This window comes from Bombina bombina, chromosome 1 (assembly GCF_027579735.1).
Source record: "Bombina bombina isolate aBomBom1 chromosome 1, aBomBom1.pri, whole genome shotgun sequence".
In the NCBI taxonomy this organism is placed as follows: domain Eukaryota; kingdom Metazoa; phylum Chordata; class Amphibia; order Anura; family Bombinatoridae; genus Bombina; species Bombina bombina.
The window spans coordinates 1,548,979,445-1,549,006,563 of NC_069499.1; the positions used below are offsets into that span (position 1 = coordinate 1,548,979,445).

Consider the following 27,119-nt stretch of genomic DNA (forward strand, 5'->3'; position numbering starts at 1 on the left):
CAGCAGCACACAAGTGATTCTCAATACAAGCCGCCCACAAAGCACATGGAATGGAATCCTACGCGTTTCGTCCGGATCTCGACCAGACTTTTTAAAGGGCAATAATGTTAATGCAGCTAACGTGGAGTACGGCTAAGCCCAGCCTTGAAAGGAATATCAGAGTAAACCTACTCTGGTATTCAAAATAAAAAAATCTTGATTGAAGTTCAATTTTCTACAGACACAAAACACTTCACCTCCTCCTTGCACGAGAGGAAAAGAGAATGACTGGGGGTTGTGGAAAGGGAAGTGATACTTAAAGGTAAATGAAACCCAAAACTTTTCTTTCATGTTTCAGATGGAGAATACAATTTTAAACAACTTTCTAATTTACTCCTATTATCTAATCTGTTTCATTCTCTTGGTATCATTTGTTGAAGGAGCAGCAGTGCACTACTGGTTTCTAACTGAACACATGGGTGAGCCAATCGCATTCAATAGCCACCAATCAACAGCTAGAACCTAGTTTCTCTGCTGCTCATGAACTTGCCTAGATAAACCTTTCAGAAAATGATAACAAGAGAAGGAAGCAAATTAAATAATAGAAGTAAATTGGAAAGTTGTTTAAAATTCTATTGTCTATCTGAATCATGAAAGAAAAATTTTGGGTTTCATGTCCCTTTAAAGTGACATAATACTCATATGCTAAATCGCTTAAAACTGATGCAGTATAACAGTAAAAAGCTGACAGGAAAATATCACCTGAACATCTCTATGTAAAAAAGGAAGATATTTTACTTCACAATTTCCTCAGCTCAGCAGAGTAAGTTCTGTGTAAAAACTTATACTCGGCTGCTGCCCAGCTGCAGTTAAAAAAAAAATAAAAAAAAAAAATGAAGAAATGAACAGCAGCCAATCGGCATCAGCAGTGCTGAGGTCATGGACTTTTTTACTGTGATCTCATGAGATTTGACTTAACTCTCATGAGATTTCATTGTAACTTCCTTACACTGAATGGGGAAATAACATGAGTGCACGAGGCTTAACCCTTCGGCTGTCCCGGGACAGACATACTGATATGCTGCTTAGAAGTCCTTTACAATGGGATGTGGCTACTTAGAAACTTTTGAGGTAAAATATCTTTCTTTTTTACATAGAGATGTTCAGGTTATATTTTCTAGTCCGCTTTTTACAGCTATACTGCATCACTTTCAAGTGTTTAAACATGTGGGTATTATGGCCCTTTAACAGCTTTGCTGTGGTGCTCTTTGCCTCCTCCTGCTGGCCAGGAGTGATATTCCCAACAGCAATTGATGATGATCCATGGATTCACCATGTCATTAGAAAGAAAGAAAAATTAATTAATAAATGCTGATGTTCACGTGTTGAATAAAACTACTTTTTGTTATGAGTTGTGCACACTAATGCTTTTCCTGTTCTTTTCAACATCAGTGTAAATAGCTTTATGTGAAAAAAAATGTAAAAGTGCTGTTCTTTTATGTGCATGACAGCAACATTGTGAGTGTATTCCCCTTTAAAGCATTCTGAGATATGTATTGTAATGGGCTCGCTTTCATAGCCTGCTATTGTCATATGCTTTTTTTTAAGGTTAGTGCGAGTGAGTAAGAATTACCGCTCTGTGCTCCAGGCTTGCATGGAGGAGATGCATTCACTGGCTGGTAAGTGACAGTTATTTTACTATCTCTTTATCAATATTAATACACACTGATGTGTTATAACAATTCTAATACAAATGTTCAGTATTCGAGCTACTGATAGCTCTATATATAATTATTATTACTATTTAGTGTAAAGGAACAGTCTACTTGATTTTTGTTATTTTTCTCCAGCTTTGCACAACCAACATTGTTATATTAATACACTTTATGACCCCTAAATCTCTGCCTGTTTCTAAACCCATGCAGGCCACCTCTTACCTGAGTGTATTTTATTAGCTTTTCACAGCCAGACAGTGCTAGGTCATGTTTGCCATATTGATAACATTGTGCTCACTCCCGTGGAGAATGATTATACAAGAAGCTGCACTGATTGGCTAAAATGCAAGATTGTAAAGGGGCTGTCTACAGGGGCTTAGATACAACGTTATCACAGAGGTAAAAATTATATTTATATAACTATGTTGGTTATGCAAACCTGGGGAATGGGTAATAAACGGATTATCTATCTTTTTGAACAATAAGTAGACTGCTCCTTTACATTTTATAACATTTTGTCCTTGGGGGGGAAAAATAGCACATTTTCCTGTTTGTCTAAAGTGGACTTTTTTTCCTGTGTTGAGCTATAGAGAATCGCATAGAAATGCTTTGTAATCAGCTGGTAGGTGAATCCATTCTGTAGAATATCTCTGCTGCTGCTTTGTATAGATGGGATGTATGAAATGACATAATGAGAACGTTACTGCTGGCTTATCACTATGTGTCTGTTGTTTAATGATTCTCCAGAGCTGCATTTACTCTGTTTTTTATTTTACAGCTTCTACCAGAGATCCTGGTCTGAGTGCCAAATACAGGAGCCAGGTAAGAGAGCATCTGTGATTTGTTGTCATTAGAGGGATTTGCCTGGGTGCTACTGGTGCCTTTACTAGAATACAACATATGTTTTGTGTCTCTCAGGTCTCCATTCTCTCTGCCATGGAGCTGAGCTGGAACCTCTGTGAGATCCTTTTTATTGAAGCAGCATCAGGTGAGGACTTAAGTCACTAGTTTGTGTTTTTCTAGACTTCCATCCATATACAGGCTTACCTTATCCTGTTCCTGACCCCCCCCCCTTCCATATGCAGGCTTCCTTATCCTCTTCCCTTCCATATGCAGGCTACCTTATCCTGTTCCTGACATCCCCCCCCCCCCTTCCATGTGCAGGCTAACTTATCCTCTTCCTGACATCCCCCCCCCCTTCCATATGCAGGCTACCTTAGCCTCTTCCTGACATTCCCCCTCTTCCATATGCAGGCTACCTTATCCTGTTTCTGACATCCCCCCCCCCCCCTTCCATATGCAGGCTACCTTATCCTCTTCCTGACATTTCCCCCCCCCCCTTCCATATGCAGGCTTGCTTAGCCTGTTCCTGACACCCACCCACCCCTTCCATATGCAGGCTTCCTTAGCCTCTTCCTGACATCCCCCCCCCCCCTTCAATGTGCAGGCTTCCTTATCCTGTTCCTGACACCCCCCCCCCCCCGCCCTTCCATGTGCAGGCTTCCTTATCCTCTTCCTGACATTCCCCCCCCCCCCCCCCCGCCCTTCCATGTGCAGGCTTCCTTATCCTCTTCCTGACATTCCCCCCCTTCCATGTGCAGGCTTCCTTATCCTCTTCCTGACATTCCCCCCCTTCCATGTGCAGGCTTCCTTATCCTCTTCCTGACATTCCCCCCCCCTTCCATGTGCAGGCTTCCTTATCCTCTTCCTGACCCCCCCCCCCCCCCTCCATGTGCAGGCTTCCTTATCCTCTTCCTGACATCCCCCCCTTCCATGTGCAGGCTTCCTTATCCTCTTCCTGACATCCCCCCCTTCCATATGCAGGCTTCTTTATCCTCTTCCTGACATCCCCTCCTTCCATGTGCAGGCTTCCTTATCCTCTTCCTGACATCCCCCCCTTCCATATGCAGGCTTCTTTATCCTCTTCCTGACATCCCCTCCTTCCATGTGCAGGCTTCCTTATCCTCTTCCTGACATCCCCTCCTTCCATGTGCAGGCTTCCTTATCCTCTTCCTGACATCCCCTCCTTCCATGTGCAGGCTTCCTTATCCTCTTCCTGGCATCCCCTCCTTCCATGTGCAGGCTTCATTGTCCTCTTCCTGGCATCCCCTCCTTCCATGTGCAGGCTTCATTGTCCTCTTCCTGGCATCCCCTCCTTCCATGTGCAGGCTTCCTTATCCTCTTCCTGGCATCCCCTCCTTCCATGTGCATTCTTCCTTGTCCTCTTCCTGGCATCCCCTCCTTCCATGTGCAGGCTTCCTTATCCTCTTCCTGGCATCCCCTCCTTCCATGTGCAGGCTTCCTTATCCTCTTCCTGGCATCCCCTCCTTCCATGTGCAGGCTTCCTTATCCTCTTCCTGACACCCCCCCTCCTCCATGTGCAGGCTTCCTTATCCTCTTTCTGACATATCCCTCCCTTCCATGTGAAGGCTGATATCCTCCTTCCTTATCCATTCCATGGGTGTTCACATGGGAGGGGGGCATTATTTGCCCCCACCACCCTCCCCCGTGGATTTTCCTCCCCATCTGGAGTACAAACTGCAGGGGAAAAAGATAATTGATGTTCGTATTCTTTTAATCACCCTGAATGGAGGTTCATTGTAGAGGAAGAAGCACAGTATTCTGGGAGTTTCATAGCATTCTGGAATTTATGGTTCACTATTTCCTTCTCAGTATTGTGACACTTCAGATCTGGACTCTAATTCCCAACATGCATTGTACAGTGATGAGGAGTGAGCTTTCTGGAATGCAGAAAATTTTGCATGCAGTTCACCCTGCAGTGTGTGTATATGTCCCAGGCAGGGATTATATTCTGCTCAATGTAGGAGTTGCACTGTGTGTATGTGGCTATATGCCCCTTGTTCACACTGGGGATGGCAGCTGAGAGATTGTTCAACCCTTTATACAGCTAGTGTGAATGCATTGTACCAGTGATCTTAAAGTGTGCACTATCGCCCCTGATTATATATTTATTTGTATGTTCAGAGCCTCTGCATAAGTGGTAGTATGGGGGGTTGCGCTGTGCCAGTGATCTTAAACTTTACACCATGACACACACACACACATATATATATATATTGCCTTTACACGCCCCCCCCCCATCTTTTACAATATCGTCATCACTCTTTGCAGTTGCCCTGCAGTCACTTTATTACATCTGACACATCCTCCAGTATTAGCTCATCTACTACATCTAGTGCATCATTCCACCTTATTCTTTACCATTTTTCTTCCCCTCCCAGAGCAATCTTCGCATGCACACACATATGCATACATGCGCGCGCACACACACACACACACACACACACACACACACACACACACACATACATACATACATACATACATACATACATACATACATGCGTGCGTGCACACACACGCACGCACACACCCTTTACATTTTGTGCACAATTACGCTTCATTCTGCTCTTTCTCCTTTTAGTTATTTGTTAGCTGTCTCTAGTTATAAATAATCCATCTGCTAAATATAATATTTTGTAAGGATTAACAAAAAATTAATAAAATCTAGCCCTCTTACAGCAAGCAAGATAACTGCAGCAGTATCCTCCTCCTGTATCAAATCTGTTTCTTTTGAATACACAGCCGGATCCCTTCTAATGCTGTTACTTGACTGGGTGCGGCTTCACGTGTGTGAGGTGGACAGCGTGGCTCAGGACGTTCTCAGAAGTGAACAGCCTACACAGCACGAAAGGTTTTGGCACGTGGTAAGTGTTGTCTACAGCTGCTGAAGAATGCATTTTGCAAACTTGTATATTTTGTTTCTTTAATGAATCTGAAACCTGTTCTAAATCTGTCAAAAGTGTGTGCAGTGAATATCTAAAATAATTCAGTCCATACAATGTATAAGAAATAAAATCTTAGCAAAGTATTATGTATAGAAAAGTGAGTACGGTGGGTGTGTCCAAGTGGTTAACATGTTAGACAGCAATATTAGCAATATTTTTTTCTGACCTTAGAGAGATTGTGTGTGTTTTGAAATCGGCAAAGATTAATGGTGAATTTCTTAATGAGCAGAATGATGTTTCTGTTTTATGAATTATTGCTGTTTTGCTTATTTGGATCTTCGGCAGCATTTAAGTGATCAGGCCTACACCCCCCCCCCCCCACACACACACACACACACACACACTTCTCACGGGGTTAACAGCACAGTGTGGTTTTGTGCCTGTCGATAACAGGAGCACACAGAGTTTGCTTTAGTGAATAACTATAAATTTGTATGGAGATATCCTCTGAGCTGTTCAGGGAGCTTACTTGCTGTCGGCTCACGATTGCAAGCCATACTGCAATAAGGGAAGACGAGACCAATGTGCAATTGGAGAGGCCTCACTGATTGCATCTGGGGATGTGATAGACAATAATCAAGTACTGGTGTGTTTGTTTATAGAGTGTCCCTGTGCCACAGGAGCAGTTCAGATGACCTCGGCCCCTAAGAATTACAGGCTCCAGATCCTGACTCACATATGGAATGATAATAGGCAGATTTAGGCAAACTTCTTTTACTGCTCCGCATTACCTCAATGGTGTGACGCTGGAATCGGATAAAGGTGATGTTACTTTAGTGCCCTACTCCCTGAAATCCCTGCCTGCCAATAGGCTGGATGGATTTTTATTGATGCAATATGAGGGCCATATTGTACTGGAGCCATTTTTGTTTGTTGGCCACTCTCTGACTGCTACAATTAAGTGAGAGATACGAGAAAATCGGTGTTGATGGACAAATGCCCTCGTAGCAGGAATTTGTTGTCTGAAATATTATCATAGTTGACTGGATACAAACAAACTAAACAAAAAAATATATCTTAAATTAGGTACTGGCCACCATTAATGGGAAGGGGAGGGTTAGAGAGCTGTTTGGGAGGGATCATGGAAGTAAGAGGAAGCGTAATGTGAAACGTGACTCTGTCAGGAGCATTTCCTTTTTTTTTTAAACGCTCTGTTTGTTAAAATATTATAACATTATATTATCATTTAATTAGGGACAACAAGAGAAGGGTGGGAGGGAACCTATACTGGGTGGGAAGCTTTATAATATATTGATATCATTCAATAGTGTATTGAGGCAAAAATGTGTTTTTTAAGTTGCGGCAGGGCAACAAATTATTGTTGAACCACCTGTTTTTACTGTCTTTATTTTATTTTACCATTCATGATTGAAGGTTAAAGTGAAGGTAACGTTTTGTCAATTAGAAGATATCTATGCATTATTTCATAATAAAATAAGATAATCGCTAACTTTATTTTATATATATTTTTTTAATTTGCGAGTTTTTACATATATATATATACTACCGTTTCCATAACTCCTCCCAACCTCTATTTCCTGATTTTCAGTGCTGTGACGTATAGAGCGGGTGGGACTGCTCTATACGTCACAGCACTGAAAATCAGTATTTCAAAAGCGCGTTCACGTGCGCTAACAGGCTATTTCAATCTCTACAGCGCATGCGATACTCAGCAAACACAGTATCCAATGCGCATGCGTTAATCGGGTTCGGGTTCTTAAGTTAACAAAATAGTCAATTAAAGGTCATAAATTATGTATTTACCGTATTATTTATGAAACGCTACTCTTTCAGAATCTTCCGTAAAGGCCGATAACGTATTGTGGATATATACCAAAACAAATCCAATACGCATGTGCGAAATGGGGGTGCAGGTTCATTTCAGTAGGGAGAATAAAAAATAACGCATGCGCATAATAACAAGGAGGCGTATTACGTAGACTGACGGCCGCCTAATGGCCAGATTTTCAATTGGGTCTTCTGAAAACGTGATCCGGATAGAAAAAAAATAATAAAATAACAGGTTGAATTTGCGGAGCATGAATAATACATTAATTACGGTGATAACTTTATTTACGCATCAATTGGATAAAAATGATGAATTAAACTCATAATATTTTGGGACAAAGAATGTTATTCTACATCAATAACCAAGTAACTTTACCTTCACTTTAAGTTTTAATATGAAAATATTCTTTTTCTTGTGCTACATGAGCATTCTGTTTTTTTTTACCTATACACAATACCTTGCGTTGTCTACTTACATATAGTTTTGATAGGTTAATTAAAAAAAAAATGGAGTGATAGCAAAAATGGTAAAAATTCTCCAGTATTTTGGGCAAGTTCTTCTCTGAAATTCCTGGTAGCGAAGGGTTTAATTTATTGATGTATTGCAAATGGCTAAAAAGAGTTGGTATGTCTCTTTTCTTAAAGGGAAAGTTTAAAGTTATAGTAAATCCTAGCGTTTAACAAACGCTAGGATTTATCATCACTGAAATCAAGGGGAGTTTAAAGGGACACTGTAGTCAGAAAAAAATGTATCATAGACTAATAATAAGTACTGAAATAAATACATTTATAATGCCCTTCATGTTTTAAATACTTATCGTTTATCAGATATTTGTCCACAAATATTTTATTCTTTCCAAACCCACTCCGTTACTAGCTGTTATCATTTTCCAATCCGTGCTGAGAACCCAGGTTACAAAATGGCGAGCGTTAACAGATATGCGCATGCGCAATATACTGCAACGTCATTGAATACATCACTCTCTCCAGATCGGTTTTTTGAAGCAGTAGACCCGCTCTATCGATCTCGTAGTGGGAGATTTGGATGCGCTGTTCTGGGACATAGTTAAAAGTTTATTAGTATAAATAAATATTATTTCTATATATTATTTTAATATCATGATATTATTTATGTGCAATGATATTAAAATCTATTCTTTTTGTGTATAGTTATAAATATATGTTATATGAATGCCTGGATAACCGATCAGATGGATTGAGATGAAAAATGCGCAGCCGTGAATATTAGTCAGTTTAGATTTAGAAGGTTCAGTCACGCATGCGCTACTGAAAGAATCAAATTGCGCATACGCAATAGACATATAATTATATGCGAAAAGTAAACGTCTGATTGGTTGATGTTTTGGGATATGTACTGCCCATATTGGAGGGCGGGATAGAGTGATGTCATAAAGGAATAATAAAAATCGATTATATGGCGTTATGCAGCTTCGTTTTTGAATTACAGTAGGTCAATTTAATTTTATATATGTATATATTTCTAAATGTGGGTTTAGTTTGGGGATAAAAAATGAAAATTTAGTTATCCTTTAAGTGATCAGCTCTAAAGAAATGGGGTGAAAACTCACCCTTTCTGTGCCGTTGTCTTCTACCAATGAGATGCTACTTGCACCTCTGAACCAACAGCCCTGCGTGCATACAGAACCCTGTCAGTTGACACGCACAGCTATTGGTTCAGAGGTGCAAACGTCCCCTCATTGAAGGAGACTGATGTGCCGTGGGTGTCCGGAGCTGCTGAGTTTAGCGCTGTGCAACGGCACAGAAAGGGTGAGTTTAGCACCCCTTTTTTTTTTTTTTAGAGCTGATCACTTAAACTTCCGTTGATTTTTAGTGATGGTAAATCCTAGCGCTTGGATTTAACATTACTTTAATATACAGTACATTGATATCACTATAATAGGCAATCCTTGATCATGATTTGATACATTTTATATCAAGAATATAAGAATATAGCAAATTAATACCACAAAACAATATATAATTTATCCCTTTTTAATGTTTGTTTTGGCTACGTAGCCTAGTAAGCTGTATCCAGTCTATCATGACATATGCAACTAAAATGAGACCATTTTGTATCTTTAATCAAAAAAGCAAAAGTTCTGAGTTTGACATCATCAACCATTGGAAATAAAGGTTTCATGGTCCAATGCACATCCCCTTTATATTTATGTATGTGTGTGTGTGTGTATATACATGCATATTGTATATATATTTATATATATTTTTTTTTGTGCGTGACACCTTATGTTGTCACTTCCAACTATGATTGGCTGGAAGTGGGAAAAGAGAAAAAGCCTTTTGGAACTCATAATAAAACAGATTTTTTTTTACATACTTCCTCGCACTGACTATTGTTATACATTGCCCCCCACCCCCGTGTTCATTTTAACACTCAAGTGTAATTAGTTTATGTATATAAACACAATTTATCATATTTGAATAGGGCTTGATCTACATTAGTTTTGCACTCTCTGGATACATTTTAGTAACTGTGAGTGATGTTGTGAGCAATTAAGTGCTCCAATTCTGTATACACATGACTAAATACATGTAAATAGGGTTAAGTTCTTTCAGAATGTATATCTATATATTTTCTAAACACATCTGTAGTGCCTTATTCCTTTGCATATATATTTATTAGCGTTTAGTTTATACACAGTTGCATACATTATTTGCATGTGTATTTATACTATAGACCATATATATATTATTTTGGTTACCATTTTGATAAGGGAACTTAACATTGTAATACATCAGTCTTGAAATAAGCATAGACCTTTCTTTTTAAATTCTTTGTATTGGTCTTTATATGATATCTTTATTATTATTATTATTATTTCCATGACTTGAATTTACCATATGTATGTTATTATAAGATTATGTAATGTATAACTGTGTGTACAATGTGCTTAATATTTTCCATACTTTTTCATGTCCTCAGATAATAGACTGAATTACTGTTTATATCTTACATACCATATTTCTTTAATAGACAAAAGTGTAAGTCTGCATTTGTACATCATATTTGTATACTGTATAGTCGTATCCCTTCTAGATATATAAGTTGATTTTGAATATAGCATAATTGTATCATCCTTTAAACTAAGCTGAGCTTACTAAGTATATTCAGATAACTAACTGGTTAAAAGAGGTGTGTTTAGCACCAACCAATAACCAGCTTACATTAATCCTTTTTAAACGACACACACCGGTGTCTGTCCAGGTTTATGAGTACGGCTAACGCCAAAACGCGTAAAACCCCTTTCTGTCTGTGTGCTACCATGTCTGCATTTTAAGAAATACTAATAAAGCTGCTATTTTTTATATTTTTGGATATCCGGGATATTTTTTCTCTTTTTTTACATTTTGTATCTTGTCACTATCTGTACCATTTACCATTTATTCTCAGATCACGGGGTACATACTGCAGGGACGAATGGACGAGGCGCGGCAGTTGCTAGCTAAGGAAGCTGCTGCTTCATTGGGTTCCCGCAGCATGTGCCGAGTGTTGGATGACCTGCTGAAGAAAATGCCCATGTTCAATGTAAGCAGACGTATAGCTTAGGCTTTTATAACATTAATACTCTTCCTGCTAACCAGGCTTGCAACACGGGAAAGATTACAGTATGGTAGTAGTATTGAGTGTTGTTTAGCCATATATCCTTATGTTTTATCTCAGATGATTATCATTAAAAGCACATACATGGGGTCAGTATGTATTTTCATGATGCATCTAGTTTCTCTATATCATATAGAAGGTGTTATACAGTACTATTGTCTGACAAGATGAAACATACACTGATGCATGAAGACCGCCCTTTGTCATACTTCTGCTAGTAAGGGGTAGTAATATAAAAAAAAAGTTTAATATCCTTTTTTTTGTGATGCTCAATGTAAATTAAATATAAAAAACCTGTTTAAACAATGCTAGCTCCGCTTTCCAGAATATTTGTAACAATAGTCTATAGTTAGTGGCTCATGGGCCATACATAGCCCTCTGCACTCGTTTTTGTGGCCCCCAGGATTAAACGGCACTAAAAATATATGTTTTGGGGACTTTTGCTGGGTGGTAGCAACTCAATAGCCCTCTGGAGCGAAGAACAGCAGACAGAGGGTACCCTGCAACCTTTACTGAATCTGGCCCTGTGCCGCTGAACATTTGTAGGAAATACACTATTATGTGCGTGTGTTTAAAAACAATTTATATGCAGCACTTAACGCTTTTAAAATATTGATATGCAGCTCCCATGTATTAGGAAGTTGGACATCACTGGTCTATATAGTAAATTATTTTTATGTATGTGTAGCTTATTCTAAAAGACACTTAATGTTTAGTAGCAGTCATGTTTTTTACACTATAAATAAGCTGCAGTACTATTCGAAGAATCATTAAGCTCAGTGATTTCCCTCACATTTCACTTTCTGCAGCCCTCGGGAACTCAGACCCTGACTGAATTTGAGCTGAAGTGGCAGCACTGGCATGAGGAATGCGAGCGGCACCTGCAGAGCGGAACCTTTGCTGCCAGCATCAACATGGAGACTATTTGCAAGGTGAGAACAGATGCCTGGTGCAAACTGCCTGGGTACATCATGGGTGTGAGATGGAGGATGTTATCAGTCAGTAACCTCTCTACATTGTATGCAGGTCCTGCTGGGAGATGAGGCCACACTACTAGAGAATAAGGACTTGATGACCACATGGTACCATTTCCTTGTATCAAGTCTGCTCTTTGCACATCCGACAGTGAAGCCTACAGATATACACTTTTATGCACAGGTAAAATAATACCGGTAAACCATATATAATGTCCTCTGCTCTTATACTTCTAGACATTAAACTAAATTTTATAACTATTTATATAAAATAGATTATTTAATATGAGCTATAAGCGCATTCCTTGGCAAAACTAAACTTAGGAGCTGACCCATTTTTGGTTCAAACCCTGGGTAGCACTTTCTGATTGGTGTCTAAATGTAGCCACCAATCAGCAAGCGCTACCCAGGTGTTGAACCAAAAAAAATGGGCTGGCTCCTAAGCTTACATTTAAATAAAGATACCAAAAGAGAACAAGGAAAATTTGATAATAGGAGTAAATTAGAGCATGCAATTTTAAGCAACTTTCGACTAGACTATTCCTTTAAACCCCTTAGTGACCAGACCGTTTTTCAATTTTCTTACCAGGACTGTTTTTACATTTCTGCAGTGTTTGTGTTAAGCTGTAATTTTTCGCACCATTAAATGTACTTTCTAAACATAACATTATTTTCATCATATCTTATAATTTACTATAAATTTTTTTTATAAAATGATGAAAAAATTGAAAAAAAATCTTTTTTTTTTCTAACTTTGACCCCTAAAAACTGTTACACATATACAACCACCAAAAAACACCCATGCTAAATAGTTTCTAATTTTTGTCCTGAGTTTAGAAATACCCAATGTTTACCCCCTTAAAGGACCGGGCACTTCAGACTAAAACTTCCCCAAAAGACCAGAGAATTTTTAGCATTTTTGCCATCACTACATTTAAACAGAAATAGAGCCTTTTTTTATATTTACCTATAAAAACTATATTATTTTTTTAGTAGACAACCCAAAGTATTGATCTAGGCCCATTTTGGTATATTTCATGCCACCATTTCACTGTCAAATGCGATGAAATAAAACAAATAGTTAACTTTTTCACAAACTTTAGGTTTCTCACTTAAATTATTTACAAACAGCTTGTGCAATCATGGCACAAATGGTTGTAAAAGCTTCTCTGGGATCCCATTTTGTTCAGAAATAGCAGACATATATGGCTTTGACATTGGTTTTTGGTAATTAGAAGGCCACTTATTGCAGCTGCACACCACACTTTTATTATGCCCAGCAGTGAAGGGGTTAATTAGGTAGCTTGTAGGGTTAATTTTAGCTTTAGTGTATAGATTACCCTACCCCCGATCCCTCTCAAACAGCTCTCTTATTTCCCCCACCCTTCAATGGTCACACCCATCTTAAAGGGACACTAAACCCAAAATAAAAAATTCATGAATAGAGAATACAAATTTAAACATTCCAATTTACTTCTATCTAATTTTCTTTATTCTTTAGATATCTTTTGTTGAAAAAAGGAAATTTATGCTTACCTGATACATTTTATTTCTTTTTTGACACGATGAGTCCACGGATCATCTAATTACTATTGGGAATATCACTCCTGCCCAGCAGGAGGCGGCAAAGAGCACCACAGCAAAGCTGTTAAATATCACCTCCCTTCCTTCCCAACCCAGTCATTCGACCGAAGTAAAGGAGAGAAAGGAAGCAACAAGGTGCAGAGGTGTCTGAAGTTTATAATAAACCAACAACCTGTCTCTCAAAACAGGGCGGGCCGTGGACTCGTGTCAAAAAATAAATAAATTTATCAGGTAAGCATAAATTTCCTTTTCTTTTTAACCCTTTGAGTGTTAAGCATTTTCCCACCTGGGTGCTAAGCTTTTTTTTTTTTTTTTTTTATTCTTTGAAAAAACATTTTTTTATTTTGTTTTTTCAGATCCCCAAACTTACACTGCTTTCCAATGGTGGGTCTTGGGGGTCTGTAGCTGCTTAGATGCCTGAGATACAGGCTTCTAAGCAGCATGCCCCCTGCTCCTATACATTGTTAAGTATAAATAAAGTTGCACAGTGACCTCACCGCGCATAACGTGAAGCCCCGGCGATGCCTGTCACTATGCAGGCCCGATCACTAGGGTAGGAGCAGGTGGGAGCCCCCAGATCTCCCTCAAGGTAGGAGAGTGCTAGCGACGGCTCTGAGTCGTCATTATCACCAGAGTGGGAAACTCTGCGACGGCTCAGAGCCGTCGTTAGCACTCAAGGGGTTAATAACACGATGAGTCCACGGATCATCTAATTATTATTTGGAATCAATACCCAAGCTAGAGTACACAGATGATACGTGAGGGACAAGACAGGGAACCTAAATGGAAGGCATTGAAGAACCTTTCTCCCAAAAGCGGTCTCAGCCAAGGCAAAAGTGTCAAATTTGTAGAACTTTGAAAAAAGTGTGAAGAGAGGACCAAGTTGCAGCCTTGCAAATCTGTTCCACAGAAGCTTCATTCATGAATGCCCATGAGGAAGCAACAGCCCTCATGGAATGAGCCGTAACTCTCTCTGGAGGTTGCTGTCCAGCAGTTTCATATGCAAAACGTATGATACTCTTCAGCCAAAAAGAAAGAGAAGTAGCTGTAGCTTTCTGTCCCTTACGTTTTCCTAAAAAAAAAAAAAAAGGCAGAAGACGAAATTCCTTAGTCGCCTGCAGGTAAAGCTTTAAGGCACGAACCACGTCCAAATTGTGCAGAAGCCGTTCCTTCTGAGAGGTAGGATTAGGACACAAGGAAGGAACAACAATCTCCTGATTAATGTTCCGGTCAGAAACTACTTTAGGAAGAAATCCTAATTTAGTACGTAAAACTACCTTATCCGAATGAAAAATAAGGTAAGGAGACTCATATTGCAATGCCAAAAGCTCTGACACTCTACGAGCACAAGAAATAGCAACAAGAAACAAAACTTTCCAAGATAACAACTTAATATCTAAGGAATTCTTAGGCTAAAACAGAGCTACTTTAAGAACTAAATTAAGACTCCATGGAGGAGTAACTGGTTTGAACACAGGCCTGATCCTGACCAAGGCCTGACAAAATGATTGCACATCTGGAACATCTGCCAGACCGTTTATGTAACAAAATGGCAGATGTTTGACCCTTTAGGGAACTCGTCGATAAAACTTTCTCAAAAACCTCTTGGAGAAAATACAAAATTCTAGGAATCCTAACTCTACTCTAAGAGTAGCCCTTGGATTCACACCAATAGAGATATCTACGCCATATCTTGTAGTAAATCCTTCTCGTTACAAGTTTACGAGCCTGAATAATGGTCTCTATGACCGATTCTGAAAAGCCCTGCTTGGATAAAATTAAGCGTTCAATCGAGACGCAGTCAGCTTCAGAGAAACTAGATTTGAGTGAAGGAAGGGCCCTTAAATTAGAAGGTCCTTCCTCAACGGAAGTCTCCAAGGTGGAAGAGACGACATGTCCACCAGATCTGCATACCAAATCCTGCGAGGCCAATCTGGTGCAATGAGGATCACCGAGGCCCTCTCCTGTTTGATTCGAGCAATGACCTGAGGAAGAAGAGCAAATGGAGGAAATAGGTATGCTAGACTGAAGGTCCAAGGTACCGCCAGGGCGTCTATCAGTACCGCCTTAGGGTCCCTGGACCTTGACCCGTACCTCGGAAGCTTGGCATTCTGCCGAGATGCCATGAGATCCAATTCCTGCTGACCCCATTCGAAAATCAGGCTGCAAAACACTTCCGGATGGAGGTCCCACTCCCCCGGATGAAAGATCTGCCTGCTCAGGAAGTCCGCCTCCCAGTTGTCCACCCCTGGAATGTGGATCGCCGACAGACAGCAAGAGTGGGATTCCGCCCACTGAATTATTTTGGTTACCTCTGTCATCGCTAAGGAACTCCTCGTTCCTCCCTGGTGATTGATGTAAGCCACTGAAGTTATGTTGTCCGACTGGAACCTGATTAACTGGACCGAGGCTAACTGGGGCCAGGCCAGAAGAGCATTGAAGATCGCTCTCAGCTCCAGAATGTTTATAGGTAGAACAGACTGAGTCCAAACTCCCTGAGCATTTAGGGAGCACCAGAGTGCTCCCCATCCTAGAAGGCTGGCGTCTGTTGTCACAATCACCCAAGATGGTCTGGGAGAGATGATCCAGAGACAACCACCATTGAAGAGAATCCCTTGTCTCTTGTTCCAGTAGTATTCGCGGAGACAAATCCGTTGCATTGCCTGAGCATGTTTACTGCTCAGGCAATGATGTCCAATGCTGCCACCATCAGCCCGATTACCTCCATGCACTGAGCCACTGATGGCCGAGGAGTGGACTGAAGAGCTAGACAAGTATCGAAAATCTTTGATTTCCTGACTTCTGTCAGAAAAATCTTCATTGATAGGGAATCTATTATGGTTCCCAAGAAAGTTACCCTTGTATTTGGAACTAAGGAGCTCTTTTCCAAATTTACCAACTTTTCCAACATTTCCGTGTGGGATCTTGCTTGTTGTAAGGATGGCGTCTGGACTAGATGGCGTCCAGATAACCGGAGCACCGCCAACAGCGATCCCAGAACCTTTGAGAAAATTCTAGGAGCTGTGGCAAGACCGAAGGGAAGAGCCACGAATTGGAAGTGTTTGTCTAGAAAGGCAAACCTTAGAAACTTGTGATGATCCCTGTGAATGGGAACATGCAAGTACACGTCCTTTAAATCCACTGTTGTCATAAATTGACCCTCTTGGACCAAAGGGAGAATGGAACGAATAGTTTCTATCTTGAAGGACGGTACTCTGAGGAATTTGTTTAGACTCTTGAAATCTAAAATTGGCCTGAAGGTTCCCTCTTTTTTGGGAACCACGAACAGATTGGAATAAAATCCCAGACCCTGTTCCTGTATCGGAACAGGAATTCTTACTCCCAGGACGGAGAGGTCTCTTACACAGTGTAAGAACGCCTCTCTTTTTGTCTGGTCTACAGATAATCTTGAAAGCAAAAACCTGCCTCTGGGAGGAAAACTTTTGAACTCTAGTTTGTATCCCTGGGACACTATGTCTACTGCCCAGGGATCCTGAACATCTCAAACCCAAGCCTGAGCGAAGAAGGAAAGTCTGCCCCCTACAAGATCCGGTCCCGGATCGGGGGCAGGCCCTTCATGCTGTCGTTGATTCAATAGCAGGCTTCTTGGATTGTTTTCCCTTATTCCAAGACTGATTGGATCTCCATGAAGGTTTAGACTGTTCCTGCTTGGAAGAGGAAGAATTTCCCTTAAAATTTCGAAAGGAACGAAAATTACTCTGACGTCCCTTTTGCTTGTTTCTCTTATCCTTAAGGGGAGAAGATGACCCTTACCTCCCGTAATAGAGATTATTTCCGTCAAGCCCGGTCCAAACAAAGTCTTCCCTTTGTAAGGAATCGCTAAAAGTTTAGACTTAGAGGATACATCTGCAGACCAAGGTTTTAACCATAAGGCTCTGTGAGCTAGAACAGAGAAACCTGAAATTTTTGCTCCCAGTTTTATAACTTGAAGGGAAGCATCCATAATAAAGGAATTAGCCAACTTAAGAGCTTTTAAACTATCCTGGATCTCATCCAGGGGAGTATCTGTCCTAATAGCATCAGACAACGCATCAAACCAATATGCCGCCGCACTAGTGACGGTAGCAATGCACACAGCTGGTTGCCATTGTAAACCAGCCATTGTAAACCCTGGTGTACATACATCTTTTTGAGTAACCCCTCTATTTTTTTGTCCATATGATCTTTAAAAGCACAACTATCCTCTATGGGTATAGTAGTTCTCTTAGCCAGAGTGGGAACTGTCTGCCAAGCCTCCTTGACAAAGTCGGCTATGGGGAACATCTTTTTAAATATAGGAGATGGAGAAAAAGGGATACCCGGTCTCTCCCACTTCTTAGTAATGATCTCAGAAGCTCGGTCTGGTACCGGAAAAACGTCTATCGAGGAAGGTACCTCAAAATATTTGTTTAGCTTACTGGATTTCTTAGGATTATAACGACCGTGGAGTCGTTGTCATCCAATCTAGCTAAAACCTCCTTAAGTAACAGACGGAGGTGTTCTAGCTTAAACCTGAAAGATACCACTTCAGTATCAGTAAGAGGGATTACACTGTCAGAATCTGAAATTTCACCTTCAGATGCTATTACGGTATCCTCCTCCTCAGGCTTCTGGGAGGGGGCATCCGCAATAGCAATAACTGTGCCAGAAACCTCGCTTACTGAATGTCCGATTTTCCTCTTGCGCTTTCCCTGCAACATTGGAAAAGCAGACAATGCATCTGAAACTGTAGAAGACATGAGAGAAGCGATGTCTTGTAAAGTAACTCCAGTAGGAGCTGGAGAGGAAACGCAGGGCACTGCATGTGAGGGCGGTAAAATTTGGGACGCTTGAGGAGAAAGCTGCGGCATATATTGAGCATTGTCATTAGACTCCTGAACAGCATCCTCTTTGGAAAATGATGGCTCAGCAAAAAGTCTATCCCTATAGTTTAAAGTCCTCTCAATACATGAGGAACAGAAAGGAATTGGTGGTTCCACATTTGCATCAAAACATAAAGAACAGCTTGCAAGGACTCTTGGTCCATCTTAACTCACAATGTTCAAAAAATATAGAATTTTTAAGTAAAAATTAAAACTGAACAAAAAAACGTTACTGTCTCTTTAAATTTGAAAACGGTAACTTTTTTATTTTATAATGTATGTGAATACAGCTATACAAATCAACCCTGCAGATCACCTCTACACCTCAGCAGTACTTTGCTGAGGTGCCTACCTGTCTGAAGTAACCGACCCTCTCTGCTAAACAGGAGCCGTTCCCACTAACAGATCCGGATGCAGTCGATACAAGGCATCCGTTTCCGATCCTAAACACGCATCCAATTCACAAGAGATGCGAAGTAGGAAATATGCTGACTAGCTTCTTCTTCCGACTCCCAGAAAGAGGAAGGAAAAAAGGGCGCGCAATGCGATTACCGCCTCCTCTAGTACCGCCCATCGTGGGCGTCGCCAATTCTTCTCCTCTCCCGGTCGTACATTATTGTTAAGAAACGCCGGGAGATGTGTACCACCATAATGCCTTGCTTTCTATATCCAGCCCCAGTGCCTGCGCTAATACTGTCCACATATGCCTCCTGATAACGTAAGAGCTTTGTGCAATAAAATAAAGTGCCCCATATCCCATGAGCCTCTTTATTGTCCCTTCTATGAAATAAAGTGCCTAACGTAAACCCCCAGATAATAAGTCAGCACTTGCCTTATAGTCTGCCCGACAGTAAGGCAGCTCCCAGGTTTGAGAGGTCCTCTCCCTCACATAGACCTGTGAAACAAAAATAAAAAACTGAGTAAGATCCCTCAGGTTTTCAGGGTTAGGGCAGCATCAGTATATGGGAGGCACAGTGAGAATTATGTCTCACAAGTTCCCATTGCTCTAAAGCAACCACTGCTCTACTAAAGAGACTGATATGGACTACGGCTACACCCTAGGACAAAGCAGCACAATCTTGTACTACTTTAAAAATAAACTCTTGATTGAAGAATCTTTTCTAACACCTAATTTTACCACCTCCTTGCTCTTAACGTAGGCAAAGAGAATGACTGGGGTTGGGAGGGAAGGGAGGTGATATTTAACAGCTTTGCTGTGGTGCTCTTTGCCGCCTGCTGCTGGGCAGGAGTGATATTCCCAATAGTAATTAGATGATCCGTGGACTCATCGTGTCATAAAAGAAATAAAATGTATTGGGTAAGCATAAATTTCCTTTTTTCATTGTGTCATTAAAAAGAAAATAGCAATGCACATAGGTGAGCCAATCACATGAGTCATCTATGTGCAACCACCAACCAGCAGCTACTGAGCCTATCTAGATATGCTTTTCCGTAAAGGATATCAAGAGAATGAAGCAAATAAGATAATAGACTTAAATTAGAACGTTGTTTAGAATTGTATGCTCTTTTTATATCATGAAAGAAAAAAACTGGGTTTCATGTCCCTTTAAGTACTGGCAGAAAGTCTGCCAGTATGAAAATAAAAGGCTTAAAAAAAGGCTTAAAAATATATTTTCTGCACTGTAGGATCCCCCCCCCCCCAACAGCTCTCTAACCCTCCCCCCTTGACCTATTAGCCGCCATCTTAGGTACTTGCAGCTGTCTGCCAGTACCCAGATTGCTATACTTATTACTTAATTTTTTATTTTATTTTTTAAATATCAATAAAACATTTTTTTTCTATTGTCTGAGGGATGTAACGGGAGTATTGCCTGATGATACCATGTTTTCGCCTATGGGAAAGCTTTTCATAAGGCTCTCTGTAAATCGGTCGCAGGGATTCATTTGCTGCCTTCTATGGATTGGGCACGTTTTAAGTAAAGTTTGTATACATGCATTGAGTCAGTAATTCAGTGCTCTTTTTTAGCGACTTTATTTGGTGGCTAAATATTTGTCAAGGTTGGTAGAGTCTGTGAAACATACAGAGTTTTTTTTTTGGAGCTAGTAATTTATTTATAAATTAGGATGCTAAGTATTATGTTAGTCTCATCGAATGTCGATAATCACATTTTAAGCCGCTATAACAGAAGTATTAATTAGGCTTTATTTAGGTATATTACTTTTTTTTTTGCATATACAAACTAATTCTTACCTGCTTTTTAGAGTGATAGGTGTATTTGAAATTTGCCCGCAGAACACTGTCCCTTTAAGTAAGCAAGGGTCATTACTTCACATCTTGCTACGGTTTATCGGAGTACAGATTAGGTTCTTCAGTCTCTCCTGATCACCAGATATGAGCATAAATTCAAAATCAGCTATCAATGAAAACCTCTGGTGCTTAGGTGAAAAGAGCTGCCCTTCCTCCAGTGGTTAAATACATAGAAATTATAATCTGGTACACAGGCCTGAAGGAAATGCATTTGATTATAAACTACGTTTAGAGGGATATGAAAGTCTAGAGCGTGTCATTTTAAGACCCTCTTATAATCACTTCTATTCTCAAATGTGCTTTGTTCTCTTGCTTTCCATTGCTGAAAAATAACATACCCTTCACTAGTGGGAGCTAGCTGGTGATTGGTGCTTGCATACATTTGTCTCTTGTGATTGGTTAGCTAGATGCCAGTAGTGCAATGATGTTACTTCAGCAAAGGATAACAAGAGAGTGGAGCAAATTTGATACTAAAAGTAGATTTGAAAATGGATAAAATTGTATGTTCTATTCGAATTCTGAAAGAAATAGAAAATTTGGGTTTTCCTATCCAATTAAAACCATTACTGGGGAAGAATTTCAGTTTCTTAATTGTATAAGGTCGAAACTGAACTAATTGATCATTTGTTTTTATCTTATGCAATTAATAAAGTCTTCACGTCCTATTAGTGACTTTATTCTTCGTTCACTTTATTTTAGGTTTGCGTTTGTCTTAGATAACGTCAGATAGAAGTGAAAACATTCTAATAAAGTGTTCTTATGTTTCAGGGGTAGACGCTTGCTAATATATTTCCTGCTAATACAGTTAGAATAGGCATTGCCTTTGTCTGTTATTAAAATCTGCCCTTTTCTCTTTCAGTCCAGCTTGGACTTGTTCCTGGGTGCAGAGAATGCTGATCCCCTGGATAACATCTTGTTGGCTGCATTTGAGTTTGACATCCACCAGGTTATCAAAGAGTTTAGGTAGTTACTTACCCTGCATGCTTAGTCTCCATGTCTGCTTGCACCCTCCTTGTCAGAGGAATCTACTTTTAACAGTTTCATGTTGGAGGAATTTTATCCTTGCGCCACTATAGTAGTTTGTACGTTGTAGTTATGTGTTCCTGCTTAAAGGAACCTTGCCTATGATTATCATTTGCTCCCTGCCCCTCCTATATTTCAGGTCTGGTTCCGTTCCCTATATCATTGTTATTATACATTCCCCTGTATATTCTAACTTGCTATTTTGTTTCAGCATAGTCTCCAGCAACTGGTGGTTTGTAGCTCATCTGACGGACCTTTTAGATCACTGCCAGCTATTCCAGTCTCACAACCTCTAGTAAGTGCTCTGTAATTTCTCTCTTCATTTGTATTGCCGCGTATGGGTTCATATGAGATCATTTGTGCATAGAGAACGCTGCATTATATGAACTTTTAGATACATTACGTGCGCAGAACAGCAGCATCTAATTCAGTGTAATGTATCATTGTATGAGCTCAGCAGAAAGCTGCAGTTTATTTTTACAATCTTTGTATAGGGGGATCAGATTATGGATGTTTGAGAACTGTATAGTAATTCTTTATCTGCACCAAGCAGAAAGAATACTGATTCAGCTAATGTAGTCGGGTTCTAGTTTGATGCTGTTTGGATTGGCTGTAGTGTACGGTGTTGAGTGAGTCCATGTATAAGCATAAGTAGCATCACTGTATGACAGGGGTTGACAAATCGGTTTAAAAACTAGGAGCCAGTAAGAATATTTAAAAGCCAGGCATACTTTGAGGAAACAGACAGTGGTATTTGTGTATATATATACTGTATATGGATAATAACCCCAAAAGTTAGGAGCCAGTGGTAAAATTTAAGGAGCTGGTGGCTCCCAGGTTTGTCGAGCCCTGCTGTATGAGGTAGTTCATGGGAGTAAGAAATGGTTTTGTGATTCGTGTTCACACTAATGTGAGGCAGTTAACTGTCACATTGTATAACTTAATGTATTTTCTTATTTCAGTTTTGGTTCCAACATGCGTGAGTTTCTTCTGCTTGAATATGCATCTGGGCTCTTTTCCCACCACAGGTTTGTCACTCTATATATTGTCTCGTGTTTACTCCTTTTCTGTGTTTTGTTTACTCTTTCTTTAATCCTCTCACTCTTTCTTGTTATAGTCTTTGGCAGCTGGGGGTTGATTACTTTGATCACTGTTCTGAGTTGGGTCGTATTTACCTTGAGCTCCATATAGAGAGAATTCCCCTGACCACAGAGAAGAAAGCTCTGAAGGTGCTGAGGATATGTGAGCAGCGTCAGATGACGGAGCAAGGTAAGGCTGTGATTTGTATATATTGCTAAATTCTATGGGTTACTCACAATTCAGCTAACATGAATACTTGATATTATCTTTTCCAGTCCGCAGTATCTGTAAGACGATGGCAATGCAAGCCCTGCGCAACAGTCGTCTGGGATCAGCATTATCCTGGAGCATTCGAGCCAAAGATGCAGCTTTTGCCACACTCATATCTGATAGGTGAGAGCACAATGTATATCCTCTGAATCAGGAAATCATCTGCACTCACTATGAGCCTCTAATGTATTTCTTTCCTCAAGATTTCTAAAGGATTACTGTGATCGAGGAAAATTCTCTGACTTGGATTTGATTGACAACCTGGGTCCTGCTATGCTGTTGAGTGACAGGTTGACGTTTCTTGGTGAGTGTATATTTGGGGACTATGATAGTTTTAGCCACTTGTTCTTTTTGTCTGGTACACAAAATGTGTGATACAGATTCCTTAAGTTCCATTTGTAATATTGACCTCCCACATGAGTAGCCATTTTAATGTGTACCTACTTCTGTTACAGGAAAGTACAGAGAATTTCACCGGTTGTACAGTGATAAGCTGTTTGTAGAAGCTGCATGTTTATTACTTTCTCTCATGACTGCTCGCATTGCCCCTTGCTCATTCTGGTTCACCCTACTGATGGATGCTCTCCCCCTCCTGGAGCAAAACCAGGTGAGTCATGGGTTCTTTGTTGCAATGTATTAATGTTGTGCCCCTCGTACATACCAAGTAGGTTCTGCTGCACATCTGTAAAGCACTGCTTAGAACTGTACTTAGCGGTGTGTTTTATAGGTCCTGCGACTGAAGCACTATCTAGACTGTATCTTTCCAGCTATACTGAATGCCAGTCAATCGGTTCATGCTCTGACTTTTTATGTCATTCACAGGTCATTTTTTCAGCAGAACAAACCTATGAGTTAATGAGATGTTTAGAAGATCGGATGGTGGCAAAGAAGGAAGCCACAGGCCTTGAGGAGTTCTGGAAACAGGTGAACTTTGCTTGCGTTTTCAGCTGTTGAGTATAGTAGTGAAGGAGAACAGATTTTTCCCGTTGTCTTGTCCCAGGCATTGGGCGCACACTCTCTGCAATCTCTGTAGCAGGAATGATTGCTTGGGGTATAATTTTGACACATGTTCTGTTCTCTTCTTTAGGATGACGACACTAAAGTTGAAACGCTGAGGCTGGCTCTAGCACGGAACCTTGCACGAGCAATAGTGAGAGAAGGCACTCTACAAGGCTAGATAGGGCTAAGTGCAATCTGGTTATTGTACAGAATCTTTTTTGCAATAAACGTATTTTTCCAAATTTTCTTTTTACGGACAGAGCTTAGTCATAATAAGCCACCAAAACCAATTCCATTTTAGGTCAGCCTTTAAAATTGAAATAGTTACACTCCTTGTGGCTCTCGGTAATGACAGAAATGTAATCTTTTAGGATTTGGTAACTGGGCACTTCCATTTGTAACATGAAAAACCCAGGATAACAAATAATAATACAACTTTAGCTGGTGAATAATTTTCACCCTAGTGATGTGGGCGGTTCAAGTGGTGCATAAAGGAGTTACAGCAAACGACATCTGCTGTATCTTAGCAGTGTGGTCAGGACTGATGGATTGTCCGCTACAAAACAAAATAACACTTACTAGTTAACATGCACAAGTGACTATGCACTCACTATTATTATGAACATCATAACAACTCTAAACTGCATATAGCTCACTATTCATTTAACTTTGGAACCACACTTCTGACATTGAAGGAATCAAGCTTGAAACTGTACAATTAAATATATCCGTAGATGTAGAACTACTTCGCCAGTTTTATTTTTTTAGGGTCTAGGAAAACTTTTTGAAAAAATTAGCGGCTTTTTGGTTGGTATCCAACATAGAAATCCCAATGCAAACAACTTGATTACTAACAATCTTATTATTTTTTTTTAAAGTATATAAAGCTCTAACTTTAAAAGTACAATATGATCAGGCTTTTAAACTACAAACTTGTATATCCCTCTATTAAAGGGACAGTGTACACTGATTTATTTCTTTTTAATCCTGTTTTATATTGCCATTTGTAAGTAGGTCATCTATGTTTAAGGTGTGTGTAAATAGACTGCTCACTCCCGTTATTTTGATCTGTAATGTGCAAGCACTAGTGTGCCAGGTTTCAGTGCTGACAGTGAAGGAGCTTGTATAGTATGGGGCTTACATGTAGGTAGCACAGATCTTGGCCTTGTTGTGTAGCTGTGCAGAGCAGTGTGCAGCTTGTCAATACTGCAGATTTGTGTAGAATTTGCTGTTGTGCCGAGTAACGTTTAGCATGGCAAATGAGTTCTATGTTACTATGTTATGTGTGACATCATTTCCAATAATGCGGTAATGTTAGCACTGAGAACATTTATCTGTAGAGACATGATTACTATCCTCTGTGCATGTGGGGAGGGTACCGTGACCATCCTATTGTGAGCTAGCACCTGTCTTTTTTAAGTTAAAGGGACGTGATTGGTGGCTGCATAAATATACCAATTGTCATTGGCTCACCCATGTATTCAAACCAGTAGTGCATTGCTGCTCCTTCAACAAATGATACCAAGAGAATAAAGCACATTTTGATAATAGAAGTAAACTGGATAGTTGTTTAAAATTGTATGTTCTACCTAAATCATGAAAGAAAATTTTGGGGTTTCATGTCCCTTTAAGTGGGAGTCTCATGTTCTTTTGCATATCTTGATAATTGTCAGGGAGGCGTGCTCGCTCAGTTTGTTGGCTTCACCCTTCTCTAAGGGCAGCCCATTATACATTGCACACACATTGAACAGGAAGGTAATATTTTAAAATCCATTGAGATTTATATATATATATATATTTATTGATGCTAATGTGATCTGTCATTCACATCGATATTAATGCTTAATATAAACTGATTAAATAATGTGTACACTGTCCCTTTAATGTAAATGTATGTTACAGCCATTCACATTTCGCGACAGAAGAGCCTGCCCAGATGTCTCCACAATAAAACATAAGTAGCGTGTTCCTTACTTGTGCTTTTTTGTACCTCTGAGTCAAAAAGTACTACTGAATCTCAAACGTTTATATACTGTGTAATGTTCTGATTGGAATAAGAAACTGTATTTGTGGTGGGAACTTTGTACGATCACCACAGCCTTATGCTACTGCAGCCATTTAGCACTTTACGAGTCTGATTCTAAAAGGGAAATGAAACACCCTTTTTTTCCCCTCATGATTCAGAAAACTTTATCAAATTTAAAGGGACAATCTAGTCAAAATTAAACTTTCATGATTTAGATAGGGCATGCAATTTTAAACAACTTTCCAATTCACTTTTATCATCAAATTTGCTTTGTTCTCTTGGTATTCTTTGTTGAAGGCTAAACCTAGGTAGGCTCATTTGCTAATTTCTAAAACCTTGAAGGCCGCCCCTTATTTCAATGCATTTGGAAGTTTTTCACAGCTAGAGGGCGTAAGTTCATGTGTGCGATACAGATAACATTGTGGCGACACCTGTGGATTTACAAGTGAGAGGGCACTGATTGGCTAAATGCAAGTCTGACAAAACTGAAGTAAGGGGGCAGTCTGCAAAGGCTTAGATACAAGGTATTCACAGAGGTAAAAAGTATATTACAATAACCATGTTAGTTATGCAAAACAGGAGAATCAGTAATAAAGGGATTATCTATCTTTTTAAAGAATAACAATTCTGGAGTAGACTGTCCCTTTAATGTAAGTATATGGCACAAATGCTTCTATTTCACATTGAAATGCGCCTGTGCACACTTAAATTTTGACCTTTCTATCCCTTTAAATTACTGATAGCTAAAATGTGGAAATGCTCACTGTTACCTATACTATCGATATCATACCTCATGAAAGTAGATTATTATTACTTGAAACATAATAAGATGTTATGTCTGCTACTTGAGACTCATATTTTAAGCCTTCAGAAAAAAACCATGACATTAATTAAAGGGACACTGAACCCAAAATTATCAAAAAAAATTCATTCTCTTGGTAACTTTATTTGAAATGCAAGAATGTAAGTTTAGATGCCGGTCCATTTTTGGTGAACAACCTGGGTTGTTCTTGCTGATTGGTGGATAAATTCATCCATTAATAAAAAAGTGCTGTCCAGAGGTCTGAACACAAAAAAAAGCTCAGATGCTTTTTTCAAATA

The 27,119-nt window shown here is 39.8% G+C and overlaps 1 protein-coding gene across 1 annotated transcript in view; it reads left to right on the forward strand.

Moving 5' to 3' along the window:
* Positions 1-24,234, forward strand: part of NUP85 (nucleoporin 85) — a 40,436-nt gene extending 16,202 nt beyond the window's left edge. Inside the window, exons 4-19 of the mRNA XM_053708908.1 lie at positions 1,588-1,658; positions 2,473-2,516; positions 2,613-2,682; positions 5,301-5,422; positions 10,722-10,856; positions 11,741-11,863; positions 11,958-12,089; positions 21,480-21,583; positions 21,855-21,938; positions 22,606-22,671; positions 22,761-22,912; positions 22,999-23,116; positions 23,197-23,297; positions 23,449-23,600; positions 23,816-23,917; positions 24,081-24,234. Coding sequence (XP_053564883.1) covers positions 1,588-1,658; positions 2,473-2,516; positions 2,613-2,682; positions 5,301-5,422; positions 10,722-10,856; positions 11,741-11,863; positions 11,958-12,089; positions 21,480-21,583; positions 21,855-21,938; positions 22,606-22,671; positions 22,761-22,912; positions 22,999-23,116; positions 23,197-23,297; positions 23,449-23,600; positions 23,816-23,917; positions 24,081-24,170 — 1,666 coding nt within the window. The 3' untranslated portion in view covers positions 24,171-24,234. The remainder of the gene's footprint in view (positions 1-1,587; positions 1,659-2,472; positions 2,517-2,612; positions 2,683-5,300; positions 5,423-10,721; positions 10,857-11,740; positions 11,864-11,957; positions 12,090-21,479; positions 21,584-21,854; positions 21,939-22,605; positions 22,672-22,760; positions 22,913-22,998; positions 23,117-23,196; positions 23,298-23,448; positions 23,601-23,815; positions 23,918-24,080) is intronic.
* Positions 24,235-27,119: the final 2,885 nt, after the last annotated feature.